General features: G+C 40.8%; 1 protein-coding gene across 1 annotated transcript in view; it reads right to left on the bottom strand.

Moving 5' to 3' along the window:
• Nucleotides 1–2,604: 2,604 nt before the first annotated feature.
• The window catches only part of LOC138058948 (nucleosome-remodeling factor subunit BPTF-like), a 23,574-nt gene continuing 6,178 nt past the window's right edge, over nt 2,605–20,000 (bottom strand). Inside the window, 12 exon segments of the mRNA XM_068904415.1 lie at nt 2,605–4,050; nt 4,442–4,526; nt 5,950–6,138; nt 6,579–6,759; nt 7,739–8,110; nt 8,700–8,907; nt 9,155–9,475; nt 9,478–9,706; nt 10,560–10,804; nt 11,367–15,536; nt 17,121–18,539; nt 19,729–19,866. Of these exon segments, the coding sequence (XP_068760516.1) occupies nt 3,860–4,050; nt 4,442–4,526; nt 5,950–6,138; nt 6,579–6,759; nt 7,739–8,110; nt 8,700–8,907; nt 9,155–9,475; nt 9,478–9,706; nt 10,560–10,804; nt 11,367–15,536; nt 17,121–18,539; nt 19,729–19,866 (7,748 nt within the window). The 3' untranslated portion in view covers nt 2,605–3,859.

Raw genomic sequence — 20,000 nt, 5'->3', positions numbered from 1 at the left:
GGCCTGGTTAAGGGTTATTGGATAACAACACGATGCAGTTTCCTGTCACATGTGAGTGTCCGGGAGAGCTCACATTGGCCACATAATTTTTTTCGACAGTGTAAGCTTGCGTCCACATTTTCCCACCCTGCGTCAATGATAGATGACCTCCTTTTGCTTGGCTTATCAGCCAAATAATCATTTATTATAACCTTTGTAAACAACCATTCTGATGTGACACTGAGGTGACGGACTTAATGTTATTCAAATCTGACGCTGGCGGGTCTGAATCCTCTGTTATTCTTTGACTGACAAAGCGATATCACAGGTTTTCATCATCGTTTGTAAGTGGATCTCTTGGTTGCAGACACCAAGGTTTAAGACTTGAAAGGTCAGGGATTTCAGCTGTAAAATTCAGTTTGACGACATCTGCAACGACATCTGTGCTTAAAATAGCACCAAGTGATTCATCTTAAAAATCACGCTATTAAGTTTGGTTCTCGAATTTTACACTGGCTTCTTGCCGATGTTAATTTCCTTCAAAACCGTAGCAAGTAAGAGCTGAAAGGGGGAAGCTGATTTTATGAAAACGACTCATAGAATCAAGATAACACAACGCAATGCAGAGGTAAGTCAGCGTTCAATATTTGTGTGTTGGTCTTTACTGTAATCTGTTTAACTGCTGAAAGGATAATTTTGATATCCTGGTCGGGGACTGCACTGCTTATCCAAGTCTTTTTGCGATTTTCATGCAAATGTTTCAGTGCTACTTTGCCGAAAGCTGGAAAGAAAGTCGACAGTCGTGCACGCGGCTTTTGCTTGTGGAATATAGTGGCATTTTTTGGATATACTGGCTGGACGAATTTCCGTTAGCTACTGCATCAGGTATACGCCGACTCTTTCACAATTCGGAACAAAAATCGAACAAAACGACAATAATCTCATGCAAATTTCTCGCGATTGAAAGGATCTTCGGCGTAAATTCGTTCATCATTTAATGTCGTTCATTGCAAATAGACCTACAGTAGCTCAGATGTTGTCCTCGTTCAAAGGTCTTTAAGTGTTTGCTAATCTTTCTACCGTGACATTACGGCCGTATTTTCCCACGCTAGGATATACTTAGTACTAATCAGGTTAAACGTAATAAACATTCCAAACAATATTTGCCTCACGTTCACAAAGTGGCATTTGTTTTTCAAAGTGTTAAACTCATCCACTTCTGTAGATTTCCGGACCATTTTCAATCCATAGATTTCAATTATGGATGGCTGTTGTCAGAAATCCGAAACGCTAGAGTGAACAACGTGCAAGTATAAGCGACTTATGTATTGGTCAACAAAACATGAATACGGTTTTTATCTCGTTGTTTGTCATTGGTCTCTAATTAAGGACAGGTCTTCGCATGATATTGGGTGGTTGAGTTCGCACATGGAATAAATTTTAGAATGAAACAAGCCACCATGAATTGCTTGTACAAGCACACTGTCTTAGTCCCAGTAGAACAATAGCCTTTTTCATCCGTTAATTACGGAGCCTCATTATACATCATTATCAGAAATTTTCACAGCGCTCTTTGAGTTGCTCCGTTTCTTTGTTTGTAAGAACTGAAACATTTCAATTAAGATGATTTGCTCTTTTTTCAACACGTGGTTTACCTTGACCGCAATATGTCAGCTCTCGAAATTTAAGAAATGTAAACCCCTCCGGTTTAACCAAGAGCATTTCCTACTCAATTCAAAGGGCTTTTTCTTTTTTTACAAAAAGTGCTTTCTAAGCTTCATCCGAGAAGCCCCAATAGGATTAACGACGAAACGACCTTAATTTAAAAAGAAAGAGTCGGAGCTCAGCACTGTGAACAAGTCCTGGTTTTCTGACTGGTTTTCTGCGACGAGTCAGTCCTTTAACTGTTTGTCGAGACGTAGCTAAAAGATCGTTTTATCATTCGGTCCCACTGTTGGCGTCTCCCTTAGGGGTGTAAATTTCGGATTTTGGTATCACTTAGGGTGTTTTGGGCAAAACGCAATCATATGTAGCCGTGAAGGTCTCCTTTAGGGTTGCGCGCGAAGAAATATAAAGGTGATAAAGATGATAACTGTATTTTTTATTTCTCTTTGCTTTAATATGGTCTCTTTTAGGGGTAAAAAAAGCCTGGGCCACGCCTAGATTGGTCTCCTTTAGGGGTTTAATTTAAAATTTCCGACGAGCATCCCTCCCCTTTTTATATGGGAGTCCCCTACCCCCCGGATTAATGCATAGTTGACCAGCAGCAATTTTAGTTTCTAATCCTGGTCAACGGGAGTAATGATGAAAACCACCTTTATTCCATGAAAGTATGACCATTCTTCTCCTATCTCTCGTGAAATAAAGCAACTCATTGTCAGGAAGTATAGTAGTATTTTCCCCAGAAAAGCCCTAAAAACTAATGATTATATCCAATGTTTCACCAGAGCTCTTAATTAAACATGTTTTGATGGGAAGTGCATCAGTTTGGTGTAAGATGCGATGACCAAACTAAGGTTGCCTTTAAATGTTTTGATATGGCTTTGCTTGGCGCATTTACTGACCACAAGTAAGTTACCTTTAAGTTAGTTATATTTATTTCTTTCACATTTCTGTTCCTAGCAGTCAGGCGGTGGGGGGTGCATCTTCCAAGTACCAGGAAACAAGACAAACTCAAAAGGAATTTCAAGATGCAGTCAATAGAAGAGACCGTGCAGAGATCAATCGGTTGCTAAGGAAAGGTGTAAATATCAACGCTATAAACGAGGCTGGGGACACTCCATTGCATCAGTGTATAAGGGATGGAAGGATTGAATCTGCGAAGTTATTGGTCGAGCTGGGTGCTGACGTCAAAAGGGCGAACAGAGATGGTTGGTCACCAGCTCACCTCGCCACTTCACTTGGTCAAAGAGATCTTCTTCTTTATTTATTGTTGAATTCCAACGAAAGATAAGGAGCAAGCTGGCAGTTTCAACAAATCGGGTTATTTTAGTAAGAAACGAGCACGAGAGAGGGCAAGGTTCATGCAATAATAATGTGCTTCAATTGCTGGTTCGGATAAGGAATTACAGAATTAGAAAAAAAAAAAACATTTTCATCAGTGCAACCAGACATTGGTGAACAACCGTGACTTACCGACTTCACTTAAGATCAGGAATCTTATCTCCTTACAGTGAAGATGCTTTTTAAAACTTAAACTGTATTAAGATTACAAATAATTTGACTTCTTTTTACTAGTGGAAGTGACACTGCAAAAAAAATGTACCAAGTGATAGCTAGGGTACTAAGGCACAAAATAAACATATTAACTGATTAGAGAAACCAAGAATGAATGTCTTTATTTGTTAATTACGGAAGGGATAGTTTTAATTTCCTTGCAGGGTCCGCGGACATGGGAAGATCGCTAAGAACGGACTGTGTATGGTATGAGTGTTCGGATAACAAACGCTGAACACATTCAATATCAAGTTCAGTTTAATACACTGTCCAATGTTTAACGTTGCTTCAATTACCCTTTCCTTTTAATAAACACAGGATCGTCAATACATTAATTTCGTCACTCAATCTTCCGTCAGGGGCAAATGACGCTTAAGCGGCGTTGACTCTCCTTTGTATAATTTCACGAGATAGAAAGGCATCACAAAATGTTATTTTTTAGATTTCCACGCACGCAATTTCTGTACAAAGAAGCTCTCCAACACTTCAACACAGCGGTAGTAAGGAGAGTCTCGCTGGTTGAAGTAGCGGCAGTTGTCAAAAATCTTGGTGATATCACTGACAAATGATTCCAGCGATGGATACGCCTTGGAGTTCATGCGTTCTTCAACAGTTGATAGATCTAATACTAAGAAAGCACGAGATAGATAGGCATCACAAAATGTTATTTTTTAGATTTCCACGCACGCAGTTTCTGTACAAAGAAGCTCTCCAACACTTCAGCACAGCGGTAGTAAGGAGAGTCTCGCTGGTTGAAGTAGCGGCAGTTGTCAAAAATCTTGGTGATATCACTGACAAATGATTCCAGTGATGGATACGCCTTGGAGTTCATGCGTTCCTCCACAGTTGATAGATCTAATAGCAAGAAAGCAACAATTCAATACTGAGAAAAAAAGCATATTGTTTACACGTGCCCCAGAGCAAATCTGGTATAAAACGAAGATCCGCTGTAAATACCAGACATTACATCGCCGGCTACGTTTCTAGTACTTACAAGGGAACTACGTGTGTTACAAGATTGGTAAACTGAATCGTCATTCATGGATTGTAAAGGACTAAAGGATCCTGGATCACAACGTACCAACCATAAACCTGTAAGTTACGATCAAACGGCATTCACCGCAGACAGAAACGACCAGAAACATACGAGAGCATAGGTAGACGAAAGGACTTACAAAGACAGATACGAGGAAACGCAATGCCAAAGCGACTATTAATCATTCCGCATTAATGATGTTCGCCTTACCGATAGGATCCGTGATGACCTCATGATAATCGGGTACCTCATCTGCGCTTACTGGTTCAAGGAATGGCCAGGCCATCTTATGACTCTGCGAGAAACAAAAACAACAGCAGCAAAAAATATTACTTTGGCAAGATATTTGAGCCTCTAAGCACCTTGCAATTGGTAACGGGGAACTGCGGCAATAGGGACAGCGACTGTAACGAGACGTCATCACTTCATATCATAAACATCAGTGTTCCATTATTCCAACTCTTTTATCACGACAAATACGGAATAAAACAGATATGAATGGAGTAAAAATGTAAGAACAAAATACATTTATTATTCTTGACTAGTCTTGCTGCCGATCTCCACAAACCGCGCATTCTCACATTGGTTGTTGCCTTGCAGTTGACTGCAAAGAAACGTGATAAACAAGTGCAGAGTTGAGAAGAGCCTTCTGCTCATAAGCTGTTGTTTCGCCGATATATCGTTACCGTCGCCATTGCCTCATATTAGGCATTTGTGAGTTTAAGCAATTGCAAAGACAACCGCAACCCGAACCACTCAGTCCGGAGTCGAGCACACTAACTTTGAGGCCACCGCGCCTCCCGCGTGCTGCACGTACAGCACGGTTATTTCTCTTTTTTTTAACCAACGATATTCTTGTTTTGAGCTGGTGTCCGGCGTCGTTGCTTAACGTGCCTATCAAGTAAAAAATATCTTGCCTGTAGAGGAGATATCTTTGACGTCACCTGTTGTCATTAATGTGCGAACCAGAGTCTCATTGGACGTCAAAACAAGGGGTCTTTTGTTCTTGTGGTTGGCACATTTGAATAACAAGAACAATGCTTGTAAACAGATATCTTCCTATTTTGAAGACCTTTAAAAATGATGAAGAATGGTGTTTTCTATTTTGGAACATCTTCTCTCGTTTCCGAGAGTTTTTGTTCGAAAATTGATGATGTCACAAACTGTACACATGCCTGTAATAAATCTCAAAATTGTGAATATCTCGGAAAGCAAAACATATTTTTTACTTCCCTATTTCAAGCAACGACGGCGCCACGAGAATGAGAAAGCCAAAACCTAATATAAATTGAGGAGAAAAAAAGTCGGCTTCTGCACAATCTGCACGTCCCTTTTACATTTTGGTACATTTATTGCCAGTTATCTCATAAACAACCAAGGGCTTTGAAAACCCAACTATAAATTCCCAATATTTTATATTCTTTTACACTTCCAATCTTTTTCTAGTTTTAATTCCTGTGTACCGCACTATTTACACCTTGAAAGAACGTGAAATAATCTCGAAATGATTACAATAGCGACAAGTTTTTTTTTCCACACAACGCTTTTGTTGACGTCGTCGTTGTTAATATTTTTAAGACAGAAAAAAGAAAGCAAAGACTAGCATTCGGTCTTGAGGAAGGGCGGGGAAAGGAACAGTTTGGGCGTCGGCAAAAGTAAACCTTATCCGAAAAACATTCCAACCGTTGGTCTTTTTTTAATCAAACTCTAGCGTTTACCTGTAAAGAACGAAGAAGTCGTTTAAGTGAATCGTAGTCCTTAGCGGTCAGCGGTTGTTTATTCTCTTGCGCCTGGGATTGACTGCATCGTGGGCAAGTGTAAAATTCGATATTCTCCGCTTCAGCAGCTGTGATACCAACACAAGCACCATGGAACCAATCTTGGCATTTATCGCAACCAATATAAATCTGACAAATCAAGTATAAAGAACAATTGGATATCTCGGCATTTAGGTATTGCTCTCTTTGTGTTAAAATATTAATCCTTTTTTGAGAGAAGGGAAGCAAAAACTCCACCTTTTCGCACAATAGCTAACATTAACAGAAGTTTCCAAAACGTAATAGCTCGTGTGTTTGCAGGGCACGTTAGTTCTAGAATGATATCATGTTTTCCGCACGCAGTATATTAGTATCTATTGAATCAGCGCATGAATAAGGATAACAAACTTTAATAAATACAGCGACAAAATGTCATAAATGAATGACACATGTGACAGCCACATGTAAACTGGTCACGGCGGATACAACAGTGTACCGAGTACTTAAAGCCGTTAAAAGCGTTGTCGTTATTTTCTTTAATTCTCTTGCCCCATCACTTTCACCCTCCTTCAACCCAAACACCACAGAACATACTTCCTTTCATCGTAGGGCTGACGGCAGAGGCAGTATAGCTCTTCCTCTTCCACACCACGTCGGGCCTGCGTACAGTCGGCACAAGTCCACTCGTCCATATTTTTCGCGGTTTCTGGGGTAACCTGGACACAGGCTCCATGAAACCAGTTTGCGCACATGTCACATCCGACGTAAAACCTAACGCAAATGGAACAAAGGAAAAGAGCAAAACTGTATGGGGACTGCAGGGAAGTGTGCATGAAGTATCTCGGTTTAGTAGTCATAATAATCGTTAGAGGGGCCGACCTCTTCTTACTGACCTTCTTTTAGGGTAGAGTTCGCGTTTTAAAAATAGACTGTAAAGAGATCACGAAAGAAAATCCTGAGAGACAAGTTAACTAATAGACCACTTTCACAAATGGCCACCACTTTTTCATTTTTTGTATTTATTAGACCTGCTGCCCTCATTTTGAAACAAATATTATTTTGAATTTGTTCGTCGTAGCGAGGCTAGAGAGGCTTATCAGCATTAAAACAAAGGAATATTTTATTCAGCCGCCATTATAAAAGAGGCCCAAACCTGTAAGCTTATATTGCCACTGATTTTCGTATGATTTTACTAATTAGATTTAATTTGAATGCTATAGAATACAGTTAACACCCGTATATAGGAACCAAGATTACTCCAAGTTAGGCTACATAAGTTCTCATAGTTTTAGGCTATCTAGGTTCTGAAATTGGATCTTATTTCCACAAAAGATATCTACTCTATGATGTGGTACAACTGATTTCCTCAGACGAGGACGCTGATACCTTTATCTTTCATAGCGATAAAAGATACGTTTTGAACATGATCTGTGCAGTTTAAAGTGCAATTTGTTCCAGTCGCTGAAATTTGAAGGTCATTATCTAAAACAACAACCTGTTTAATTTTTTAGGCTCACCTGGTTCTTATGTAAGTGGGATCTAAAATAAAATGTTTACCCCAACGGGATCTTAAATTCTAGGATCTTATATTCGGGTGTTTTCTGTATATGAAATGTTCATATATTTGATTTGCGGAAATTGAAATGCATGAGAGCTAGAGATCACCGCAGGTAACGGGTATCAGCTTAACCAGGTCTCAACCAAAAGGAGCAACAAAACAACACAATAATAACAAAGTATAAAGCCTCACTGGGTTGGATCATAAGGCGTCTTGCATACGCAAAACAGTCGTTCATCTTCAGTCTTCCTCTTTTTAGCCTTGGGTCCCTCTGGGGTACTTTGCGAGTTTGTTCTTTCTTTCCTTCGTTTGTTCGGGTGGTTGTGCTGGAGCTCCAACATAAGGTCCCTCTCAAGAAGATCCCTCTTTCTCACAATCTCTTTCTTCAGGGCCTCCTTTCGTTTTTGCAATAACATACCAAGCTTGGACGCCTTCTGTTTTTCAAGCTTAAGAGCTTGGGTTTCTTCCTTCGCGCGTTTTTTCTCTTCTTTCCTACGTTCAATCTCTTCATTGCGATCAATTTTGTCCAACATAAAATCAAGGACCTTTCTACAAATGGCAATTCTAAGGAGCAAAGTAAATAACACCCACTTATTTCTAAACTTTGTTTAGATTTACAATCGAAGACCGTTTCAATAGTGTATGAGAGTAGGAAACACAGAAGGAATAATGAAGTTGTCACCGAGTATGCTCGAATGGTCGTAGAACTACACGAGGGGTTCATGAATCACGTGTTAAATTGCTAGCATGACCAACAACCGCCTCTTTTCGTCTTAAAGGCGCGCATGTGCTTCACCTTCAACTGGAAAATTCAAAGCAATTAACCATTTCCTTCCTATGAGCAAAACTGCCGCCATAGATTTTACTGGTCAATAGGGAACCCCTCTGGGGCGTAAGGTTAAACCATTTATATTATGTATTTTACGTGCAACCATTTTCTCCTAGGCCCAAACATGTTTAAACATTCGGCAAGTGAATCCGAAGAAAAAATGAACTCTTTTTTTTTTCGTAGCAATTAAATTATATCTGTACATATAGCGAGCTGTCCCACTCTAAGAAAAATTGCTTTTTTCATGCAATACCTTCCACATGGGTGCCTCACAAACAAACCTAAAGGCACCACGTAAACCTAACACTGAATTGTTTGACTTGCCTGTTTGTATCTTGTCTTGCCTCTATGGTCATGTACTTCTTATTGTGCAACATGGGTGTGCCAGCAGCCCCACCCCCCTTGCGGGATTTTGCTTTGCTTGCTTGCTTGATTTGCTCCTTGGAGGAATGTTTCATTCGAGATGCAGTCAAGGGATTGGTTCCTCGGACAAGAGTTGGTGTTCCTGTGACGAGTGTAACAGGACGTGCGACTGCAACAAAAGTGAGTGTTTTTGAATATCTAAAAAAGTTGTTTGAAATACGAGGTGTTTCCAAGAAAAAGCTAAATAATCATTGAGCCCCCTACCCCCATTAAAATAGAGGAAACGACTGATGACATACCAATTTAGTCTCGCAAAGCGCACGTTTACATCAACTCACTTTGTTGGAACAAAAAGCAAGACTTTGTAAGGGAATGCTAAGCGAACAACACAATTCGCCTAATGAACCTCGTCTCACCTGTGTTACCAAGAGTTGTAACTGGGACATGAACTCTGGTGATCTGACTGGAGGCTGCTTGCGTTTGGTTGACCCGCTGAATGACTGTAGGCTTGGGCTGCAATCTTTGTACATGTGGAGTAGCAGCTCTATTCAAGGCGAGACGTGCAATCTGCGTTCGCATCTGGGGTGCTGTTCCCGAGGCAGTCCCTGGAAGTTTGGTTGATACCGTCGGGGTTAGAACAGGCAACGTGCGCCGCAATACCCCAGGGGGGACGGGTGGTGCAACAGTGGGCTTGTATGTGACAGATGGGGAAGCTACGGCAGGTTTCAAAACGGCAATTTTTTTTGTTGAGTCTTGATAGCATTTTGAACCTTCTTCTTATTCATCTTGAGCAAATGCTGTTGCTGCTGTCGCGCTTGCTGTTCTTGCTGTTTCCGTTGATTTGCGGCGGCTCGTAATTCTGCTGCCCTCTTTAATGCTTCCTGTTGTTCTTTCTTTTCTCGTTCCAAGGCCTTCTCGCGCTCAATGCGCTCGTGATATTGACGAATCTCCCAAAGTTCGAGTTTCGCCTGGTTTGAAAAAAGAAAGCATTCGGTTCTACGGTTTTTCTCACATACGGGGCAAAATTACTGAATGTTGATTAGCTGAGACGGAGTACATCTTTTCTTAACAGCGAGGGCACTTTTGGTAATGAAGAGGGCATGATTACTTGATCTGATTGGTTAACGGTTGCTTTTCTGATCAAGTGAAGTTACATGTACAAAAGAATCTTCTTCCAGATTCTGACTCCGATTAAACTGCTTTTTTTCACATATAAAATACATTTTAAGCGCTATTTCCGTTGTCAGCAACGATTTATTGAATTGAGCTCTAACCGGATGAAAGCGCATTACGTTGATTGTCATTTGTCGCGGCATTGAACGGGGTTCCTTCAATAATTTTGCCCTTTAGGTGATAAACATGTCATCGCATGGGTCCGAGGGAAATTAAGGATTGAAAAGACGCGTGAAATTAATCCTCAATTGCCTTCGGGCCCATGCGATTACACATACTTAGCGTGTAGTGTGAATTTTAAAGTATCTACAAGGTGTGATTGCTCCAGATGCGGTAAAGGGCACAAACGTTTACTTTGTTTTTCAAGTCATTTAACCTCTAAATTCCGCTTGGCCTAAAACAAAGCTGCAGGCTTTTAATTTTTCCACTACCTCTCTACATTTCATCATCACCGGACATGAAAACGAAATTGATAATGAGGCCAGAACAGCGAAACTACTGGGGGTGGAGAAATAGACCTTTAACCGATGAGGCAGTTATCTCAAATTCTGTTATTATACAGCCATTACGCATGGATAGCCGGCTGAGACCATGTCGCTTTTCAAAACAACGTGGCCGCAGTAATCGTCAAAAGGTCTCGTTCCTAACCTCAGGGTACCAAGCCTCCAACACTATTGGCTGATTAGGTGCGCGCCGTTCATCGTCGTCGTCAACGGGTTGTAGCACAATCTTAGGCCGAAGTGTACGGCCGCGCATGCTTTTCGTGGGTGTTGGTTTTGGTGGTTCAACGACTGGCCTGGTAAGCGTACGGACCACTTTTCGCACCATATACTTGCAATTGAGACCATCCGCCGAAACAAATTTCCTGTCGGTAATTTCTGTTGTGGTTGTACCTGAAAGGAATGACAAATAATCTTTGAACTTACAAATATGTGATTTTTGCACTGACCAAAGCAACAATCAATCATTTCACCGATGAGGCAGTCATAGGGTGGTAGTGTGGTACCACTCGTGCCTCCCACCTCTGCGGACCCGGGATTGCATCCTACGTTCGTATGTGGCTTGAGTTTCAGGGTTTTTCTCCGGTTTCCTTCCCTCAGCAAAATCGACTCCCCTGCGGTGCTGTGCTCCCAGGTCATGCATGGGCCGTGTTCAGGGGCCAAGCGCGTAGCCGGCAGCACAGCTCCTTCGGTCCTACCTCGTCGAGCTGCGCCCTTAACAATTCAGTTTTTGACTGCAAAACTGGGTGATTAGCAAGCCAGATAGTAATTAATTAATTAATTAATTTGTATTTATTAATAATTACTAGCATTGCGTTGGACTCCAGCAATTAACAACTTGTGAGATCCTAAAGCTAAATGCATGCAGGAAGATCAACTAAACTCATCCGCCGCACGCATGCAACTGAAAAGTGTTCACGAGGGAAGCAAAGGAGACGCATTGTTTGAATCTCACCTGAGCTGGTAAACACAGTATTGCTGTTTCCACGTGGTGGCCTAACATTCATTTCATCCCATTTCAAGCAGGAGTGAAGAATCCTCAGCTGAAGCCCTGCACCTGCCAGGGTCTTCAAACTCTGAGTGCGGAAACGCCACGCAACCTTGAACAAAGGACGAGGGATTCCTGAAGGCCAGTTAACACCCACTGCACGTGAGCTATACGCATATCCACTTACTTCTTTCATTCCAGCCTTCCTTCCAAGTCTTCTGAGATCATGCTTTTGTAAAGCAAACACGCTTTTAACTGAATGACGCAGGGGCCATCGGGCAAGTCTTCGATTAAGTAGAGAGCGAGGATCTTTGGTGAGTGGCTCCAGAGATGGAAACTTCTCTTCTTCGACTGGTTTTGCCACCACCTTCGGTTTGACAACAATCTGAGGCTTAATCTGCGCGGCCTGGTGCTGTGGTCGCTGCACAGTAATGATGGCACTTGACGTTGTAGCGCCAACAGTCTTTGGAATCCTGGGTGAAGGACTTTGTTGTATGGCTGCACCAGACACTTGCAATGTTATACTCTTTGGTACAGCAAGCCCAAGTTGAGATCCTGCTTGTTGTGCAAGGGCTGCTGCTATCTGTGAACCTTGCAAGATGATGGATCTGCCGTCAGAACTCACCAGACGTATCAGCTGTGAAGGTGATATAGTTGCAGCTGACGTTGGAAGACTAGCTACTAATGCAGCGATACTTTTTACTGGGGCCGATGAAGACTGGCTAGAGGATGAAGTTTGGACACTACCTCTAGTAACATTTGATCCCTGTACGCTTGTGCTAGTGGCTACTGCAAGTGGCCTCGGTGAGGGAAGTATGGGTTTGTGGACTGTTGGAACACAGTGACTGGATTGCCCTTGGGGTCGAGCCTTGATTGGTGTTTTCTGCAAAGGAATACCTCTTACAGTAGTATTAACTACAGAGGGTGTCACAGTCACAGCCAAACCTTTGGGGGATTGAGAGTTTCCAGGTACAACACCCTGAAGAGTTGATCTTACAACTCCATCGCTTGACACCGAAACACTCGATGTCGTGAGCTGCACACTTCTGGAAGACGTCGTGGCTGTTGCAAAAGTCGGAGATGCTTTAGACGAGTTATCAGTCGAAATAACAACTTGAGTTGGTCCTGACAGGGATGGAGTTGACTGTTTTGACACCGACTCTGATGATTTAATACTTTGCAGACTAGAAGCTCCGTTTGAGGTGCTTGTTGCATTTGGATCTGCAAACTTGTCGAACAGTGACACTGTGGAAGCAGCGGATGAGCCAGTGGAAATTAATGTTGATGATGCTTTGGGCAATACGTTTTCACCACAAACTCTTGATCTTTCTCCTTCCACACCTGATTTCTCCGCAGGAAATGCTTCTTGCGTGGCTGTCCCCTCTGCTGGTGGTACAACACGAGAGCAGGAGTCGACATGCAAGTCATTAGTGGCCGAAGACAATGTTACAGAACTAGGCTTTAGTGAGGGACTAAGTGACGTAACATCAACATCGATGAGTTCGTCTTGCTGTCTACTTCTTTCCTCATGTTCAGAAGCGGCAAGAGGTTGTGAAACAGTTGTGGTGCTAATATCAGTAGAGCCACTGGAGCTGCTCACTTCAACATTCATGAGTGACTTTGAAAGTTCATGTTCTGTTGCATAACACGAGGAAGGCTTAATTGACCCCAGTCCCTCTACAATGTTCTCGCATACAGTTTGTCCAGGAGCCCTTTCATTCGTATTTTTGTGGGGAATAACAAGTGCTGTTCTTTGTTCATCTCTTTGGTGGTAAGTAGCCGCATGCGTTGCTACACCGGCAGATGGCACTGTCACAGATGATTCAATAACACCACTTTCTCTTACTTCATCCTCTGTAGTGATTGAAGAAACGTTATTTTCTGTAGAACTAGCATCGTTTTTCTTATCGGTTTTACAAAGGCCATGTGCATTACCTTTGTCTGAAATCAGCTTGGACTCGGCGCAATTGCTATCATTTTTAACTGTCGAGCTATTACTTACAACTTGGCTATCATGTTTTGTCGCACCACCGTTGCTGCCTTTCAAGTCACCTTCTGAAAAAGACGTCTTCACAGAATTGTCGTTCCCTTTTATTTCAGTTTCAAACATCATCTCATTTTCTTTCAAGTTGCTTTCAGCTGTTAAGCTTGGCATCTCTTGTGTATTACTTCGTTGACAATAGGGCAAAATTTGACAACTTGCAAAGTTTGTTTTCTTAATTACGTCTTCATCAACAGGTTCTCGACTTTGTCCTTCTGTTACTCCTGAAGACTCCACGTCATCTTGTTTGTGATTTTCCGCGGGTGCATCCGGCACTTCCGTTAAAAGCTCGTCTTTAGAATCCCTTTTTTCAAGTTGTGCGCTAAATTGATTTAATAAGGATGAAGTCTCGCAATTTTCGTTATCTTTTGTCAGAAGAGTTTCTGCTGCTGTCTCACGCACTCTGACACTTCCACTGTGAAGGTTATTGTTAGTGTGTATACTAGTAGGCTCCAGTAACTGAGGTTGTGAGCAATTGATTGTATCACTGACCGGTGGAGACGTCGCACAAGAATCAATTTCTAAAGTACCTTGATTTTCTTTAACTAGCATTTCGCCTTCAGGGTAAGATGTATTGGAGGCGGCAGTCTTCTGTGTTACTGTCGATTCCACTGATTTTACTTGGTCATCTGAATGCAATATATCCGAGTTCAGTATAGCCAGAGATTCGCCAACTTCTATAATCGTATCAGAAGAATTCTGATCATCAGAATGTTTCTTTAAAGATTCCATTCCTACAGAGCTATTCGTACTACCATTATCAAAGGGGGTATCCATGGCAACATCAGACAAAACATCACCAACTGGAGGGAAACAATCACCACTAGTGTTGATTTCAGCAGCATCCGTGATTTTTGAAGCTGAGAAACCATTCTCAGGTTCAGATACTGTTGATGGATTCTCTTGAGCCTTTGATATAGGAACAGTAGAAGTAACCGAAACAAGTGATGTTGTGGGAAGTTCTGTCCGCGCAATGTCCACTATCTTGCGATCCTCGGTTGATAAAATGGATTCCAAATCAAGGTCCTCAGTTGTCTTTTTGAGAGACTGTTTAGAAATAGATGAAGTAAACGACGTCGTACTTGTAGAGCAGTTCACCAAGTTCGAGTTCGAACTTATAAAAGAAAAGGTTTTGTTAACACCGGTTGCTTCTGAAGAACTGGACAACAAAGATGAAGTGGAGGTTGATAGAGGACTTCCAACCGCCACAGTTTTAGTCGGTAATACCTCGGTAGGCGATAACGTGGTTGTTAAAGGGCTCTTTGAGAGTAGTGAGCATGTTGCGTAGTCCGCAGCCTTAGCTGCGATAGACACGGGAATCACTCTTGAACACTCTTCTTGTGATGGGGTTGTAGGTTTCACATTACTTGATGATGAAGGTAGCGGTTCTGCAATGACAGAACCATTCTCTGATGTAACTGGCTGAATCGTTGGATGTGCCAGGGTAGAAGCTGATGCCATTGCTGGAGATGGTGTTGGCAAGGCAGAAGAAATTTTCGACATTACTTGTGAGGATGGTGTTGCTTTGGAATGTGCTTCTGACGAAGTGCAAGTCACAGAATGAGCAAAAGCTGAAGACGTTGTATTTATGACAGATGCAGCTGTACTTTGCGTCGACGACTGTGGTATCAATGACGAGGATGAAATTGGAGCGTGCTTCACAGTGGATTGCACCATGGAAGACGTCAGCAATGGTGCAGTTTGGACAGTGGAAGTATTCGAAGATTGTGCAGTGCCTTGAACGGCTGGAGTGGCTGTTGATGTTGTCAAGACCCCTTGTTGAGGAGCTACATTTTTCTCTGTTTGCTTTGTGCCACTCTGGGGAAGAACCTGATGTGCACCTACTTTGGAAGCAGGTTTAAGGGCTTCCTTTTGCAAAGCATCTGCTCTTTTCTTAGCTTTGGCGGCGGAAATCTTGTTAGTGGTGTCCAACAGTTTGCGCTTTTTGTTAACGAAGGTGTCTTTTTTATCTTGTCCTCGTTTCCTTTTTCTGCACTGGAGCCCACTTGTCCACACCCACCCACCGCCGCCAAACAACCTGTACTCTTCACCTTTCTGTTTCCAAACTTGGTGATGGGGCACCCAAGTGTAATTCACTAATAATATACGGAATAAAAAAAAATAAATTTAAGTCATCTTTTACAACGTTCTCAAACTGTTATCCTGTTACCTATCCTCCTCGTGCCTTGTGTCACTTAGGGCATTTACAGAGGTCCTCTTATCCCCTTGCTAACAATTTAGAATAAAGTCCATTGACTTCCTTACACCACTGATACATTATTTCTCGTATTTATAATTAAGAATGCGCATCTGATCATAGTCATGTTAAGATGGGCAGTAGAAATGAATAAATTATTATTATTATTATTATTATTATTATTATTATTATTATTATTAGAGTGGTTTTCAATGGAGTGTCGAAAGTAATTAGCGAATTGCTTTGGTTTATAATTACTTCACTTAATGATTGGTTCAAAGTTCTCGCGCCAATTTTTCAACCAATCAGAAGTGAAACCAAAACAAATCATGGCTTGCGCGTGCACATTTTCCCGTGCCTTGTGTCGGCTACGTGTAATTACTTCGAGTTTTGATTGGTTTACTGCATTATCTCCGTCCTTTTTGATTGGCCAAAGTAATTAATTTGGTTTTGGTTTTACGACACTCATTTGAAAACCACTCTATTATTATTATTATTATTATTATTATTGATGATCCATACAATGTTTTTGAAAATTATCTTTAATCAAGACATGTTTCAGATGAAACATCATCCATCGTCAGTTGTACAATGAGAAATAAACTAAAGTTGAGCAATAAATAGTGCAACAAAGTGAGATATAACATGAATAATTAAGGATGAAGGCGAGAACAGAACAACCACGAAACAAAACAGAAAAAACCAATAGACACTTTGCCACTCGCATCTGTGAACATCTCGACTCCAACAAACATTCCCACATCTTTAAGCACTTGAGAGGTTTTGAAAATTGTCGCTCCCGGTGTTCAGAAGACTGTTTTAAAATCCTCGACTCTGCTTCCACACATTTCCAATTGAAAATTAAAGTAATTTATCCTTTTCATACTAATTAGTTTCTTTTCTTAGCTTAAATAGTCTGGTTTTTTCTGTTTTGTTTCGTGGTTGTTCTGTTCTCGCCTTCATCCTTAATTATTCATGTTATATCTCACTTCATTACACTATTTATTGCTCAACTTTAGTTTATTTCTCATTGTACAACTGACGATGGATGATGTTTCATCCAAAACATGTCTTGATTAAAGATGATTTTCAAAAACATCATATGGATCATCAAAGCGATATTACTTCGTGCTGCTACGAAGTTTCGGTATTATTATTATTATTATTATTATTATTATTATTATTATTATTACTACTGAGTGAAGAGTTAAGAAGGTGAAAAACGTTGAAGCTATCTGCCTGAATGATTGAAATCACCTTTCTGCCACGTTAAAGACTTATCAATTCAAGGAATATTAATAGGGTAAGGAATGTATTTCTATCACTCTGTGTTTCCTAGAGCAACCATTGAAAAATCATCTCCTCATTTTACATTCTATCAGACAGTTCACGATTAAGCAAAATCAAACATTGAAAGGAATAATATTGATTTGCACATTAGCTGTAGAAGAATAAACATAACAATAACAATAACAACACTTACCAAATCCTTTTCGATCAAGTTCAGATTCCTCTTCCTCTTCTTTGTGATCCTTCTTCTTGATTCCTGTGTGTCGTGCCTCAGATATAACACGACGAAGTTCCACGTGGCCTACAGAATCATTCCATACAGACAGATAGCAAATTGGTCTAATAGAACTTTCAAGAAAGGATAAAGCAGCTGCAAACTCTTTTGGCGTCTTTGACATGTGAACAGCCCTTACCCAGGTGGATCGTTGAACAGGCCATGATGGATGCATGAAGGCAGAAGGAATAGCATTCTCAAGACCAACTATAGAAAATCGCAAAGTGTTTAGAATGACCTCTTTGGTACCGCAAGTATCTCCATGCCACTTAAACTCATTTAGGCTGAATTTGTGACTGACACTGCGTTTTTTGTCTCGTTGTTCCATCTGTTGCTGCTTGTTTAAGGCAAGGGTATTGGTTCTGAACTGATTTACATAGGAGGAGTAGTTGCCTTCCTGGCCCAGCCTAAACACAGGCTGCTCAACTTCTTTTGCATCAGAGACCTCTTGACAAATCTTACTTTCACTTTTGGTACTATTTATAGAAAGACAAACAGCTCCACTGGATGAAACAACCGGTTCATTGTCTTTCAATGCTGTGTTCCTGACGTCTTTTTTTACCGACAGAGTGGAAGACACTTCAGTGTTCGAAATAGCACTTTTAGATTGGGAAAATTGACTATTTGGTAATGATGGCTTGGATACTGTGGTTACTATGACACTGAACTTCTTGCTTGGTGTGGATTCTTCTTTTGATTCATGCAGAGGTTCAGAAGTCCCTTGAATGCCTTTAATTATTATGTTGTCATTACCACCAGAGGTTTTACTTTCATTTTCAGATTTGTCTGTGAATGTAGATGTATCAGGGTTTCTGGTGCCACTTCCATATTTTACTGGATCTATACATTCAGGTGTTTCAAGACATTCATTGTCTGGTTCACTTGCAAGTTCAGAGGTTCCACTTTCATGCTTTGTATCTGGGGATTGAGCATCCATTTTATTCTCACTACTGCAAGCCTTTTTGTCAGCCAAGCCTGTAAAAGGTATGTCACTATCACTCTTGGCAAACATTTCAGCAGAGTCAGCCTCCAGTTCATCAATGGGAACTTTATTCAATTCACCTCCTTTAACGGTACTTAATGTAGAATGCTCCAAGACAACAGAAAGTCTTCTTCTTCTGTAAGGACTGCTATCTTGGATAACAGACCTTCTGTCTCTCAACACCATTTGCTTCTCAGCACTGGAAGTAATTATGTTGTCCACCTGAGGCCTGGTGACAATCTCTTTTACATCTTTATCAGGGACAAAAGTCAAAATAGCTGAGGAAGGACTGGGTGTTTGTCTGGAGATTGCTCCATCATCTTCCACAGAGGCAGCTTCCTTGACTTCAGATAATTCTGAAAAACCAAAGGAAAAAAACAATAATTTGCTACATCATGTCCATTTCATAAAGGGACAAAATAAATGGAACAATGAGTTACCGTTAGGGTTAGATTTAGCTATATCAAGTCCATATAAAGTGACAAGTACTTGGAACCATAAGTTAATTACATTATTTTTACCATGAAATATCAGTAATGAACACAACTCTTAATTAATCTGTCTTAAATATGAAACATTGTCCCTAACCCCCTGCAATTCAGCTCACTGGATCGGGATGGCAAATGGGAGGAAATACATGTACACTTGACTGACTGGCTGAAATGGTCAATAAGTAAGCACTACTGCTTAAGAATTGAACTGATATATTCTAAATGGGACGCAAGGGTACCACAAATAAAAGGTTATCTTTGTGTCACTCTGCCAAGATTTGAGATTCAAGTGCTTCTACTATAATAATAATAATAATAATTTTATTGCTTCTATAGCGCATGATACATGAGAAGATGCTCTCGTGCGCTTTACAATGACAAAAACTAGAATTCTACTATTTACAATCAAATCAGTTACATGAAAAATGGAAAAATCTAAAGCTAATTAATATTCCAACTATAAAATTGCGTAACATCAACTATAAATTCATACTTGATCAGATATTCTGTAAATTATAAGCTTTCCGAAATAAATGAGTCTTAAGGGCTTTCTTGAATGTTTGTACGTTTTGAGAATGGCGGACTGCACGTGGTAATTTGTTCCATAAAGCTGGTGCAGCCGCTACAAAGCTACGATCACCTAATGTCTTTAGAGTTTTTACTCGAGGAGGCTGAAGAAGAAGCTCATTAGTAGATCTAAGATTATATGTACACTGAGTCCTAAGGGTGATCAATTCAATTAAATACGCTGGTGCAAGACCATGGATTGCCTTAAAAGTAATGAGCAGTATCTTAAACTGAATGCGAAATTTAATGGGTAACCAATGTAACATTTTAAGGGAGGGGAAATGTGATCGAAACGCCCTACGTTACAATATGAAAGTACACAAGAATAATGAACAACGGTTACAACCGATGTTTGGGACTATTTGGCTGCTCACACAAAGGAGAACAGACAGGGGATAAGGTTATGTAAAACACACTCTGCGACTGAAAAGGCCATTGTTGGAAAAATAAATTATGTCAATATAATAATTTATTTTATTGTTCTTACCAGAAAGGGATCTGTCATCTGAGCAGTTGATTTCCACATCTGGATCCATTTCCTCTTTTACTAGTGGTATTGTGGCAGCTTCCTCTTTTCTTTTTACAAGTCTTGGCCTCTGCTTTGTCAAACCAGAGGGAAGATCACCTGAAATTTATAACAGTTCTGAATTTATGATGCCTTTGACACATGCACACTGCGTATTTTATCAAAATTTGCAAAGCACACCAGTTTTAGGAGATATTTGCACATTACAAAATGGTTTGAACCTGGGAGTTACC

The sequence above is a fragment of the Montipora capricornis genome, chromosome 8 (assembly GCF_036669925.1).
Source record: "Montipora capricornis isolate CH-2021 chromosome 8, ASM3666992v2, whole genome shotgun sequence".
NCBI classification, from domain to species: Eukaryota; Metazoa; Cnidaria; class Anthozoa; order Scleractinia; family Acroporidae; genus Montipora; species Montipora capricornis.
Note: the sequence above shows the minus strand (reverse complement) of the source record. Positions and strands in the feature narration are given on the sequence as shown.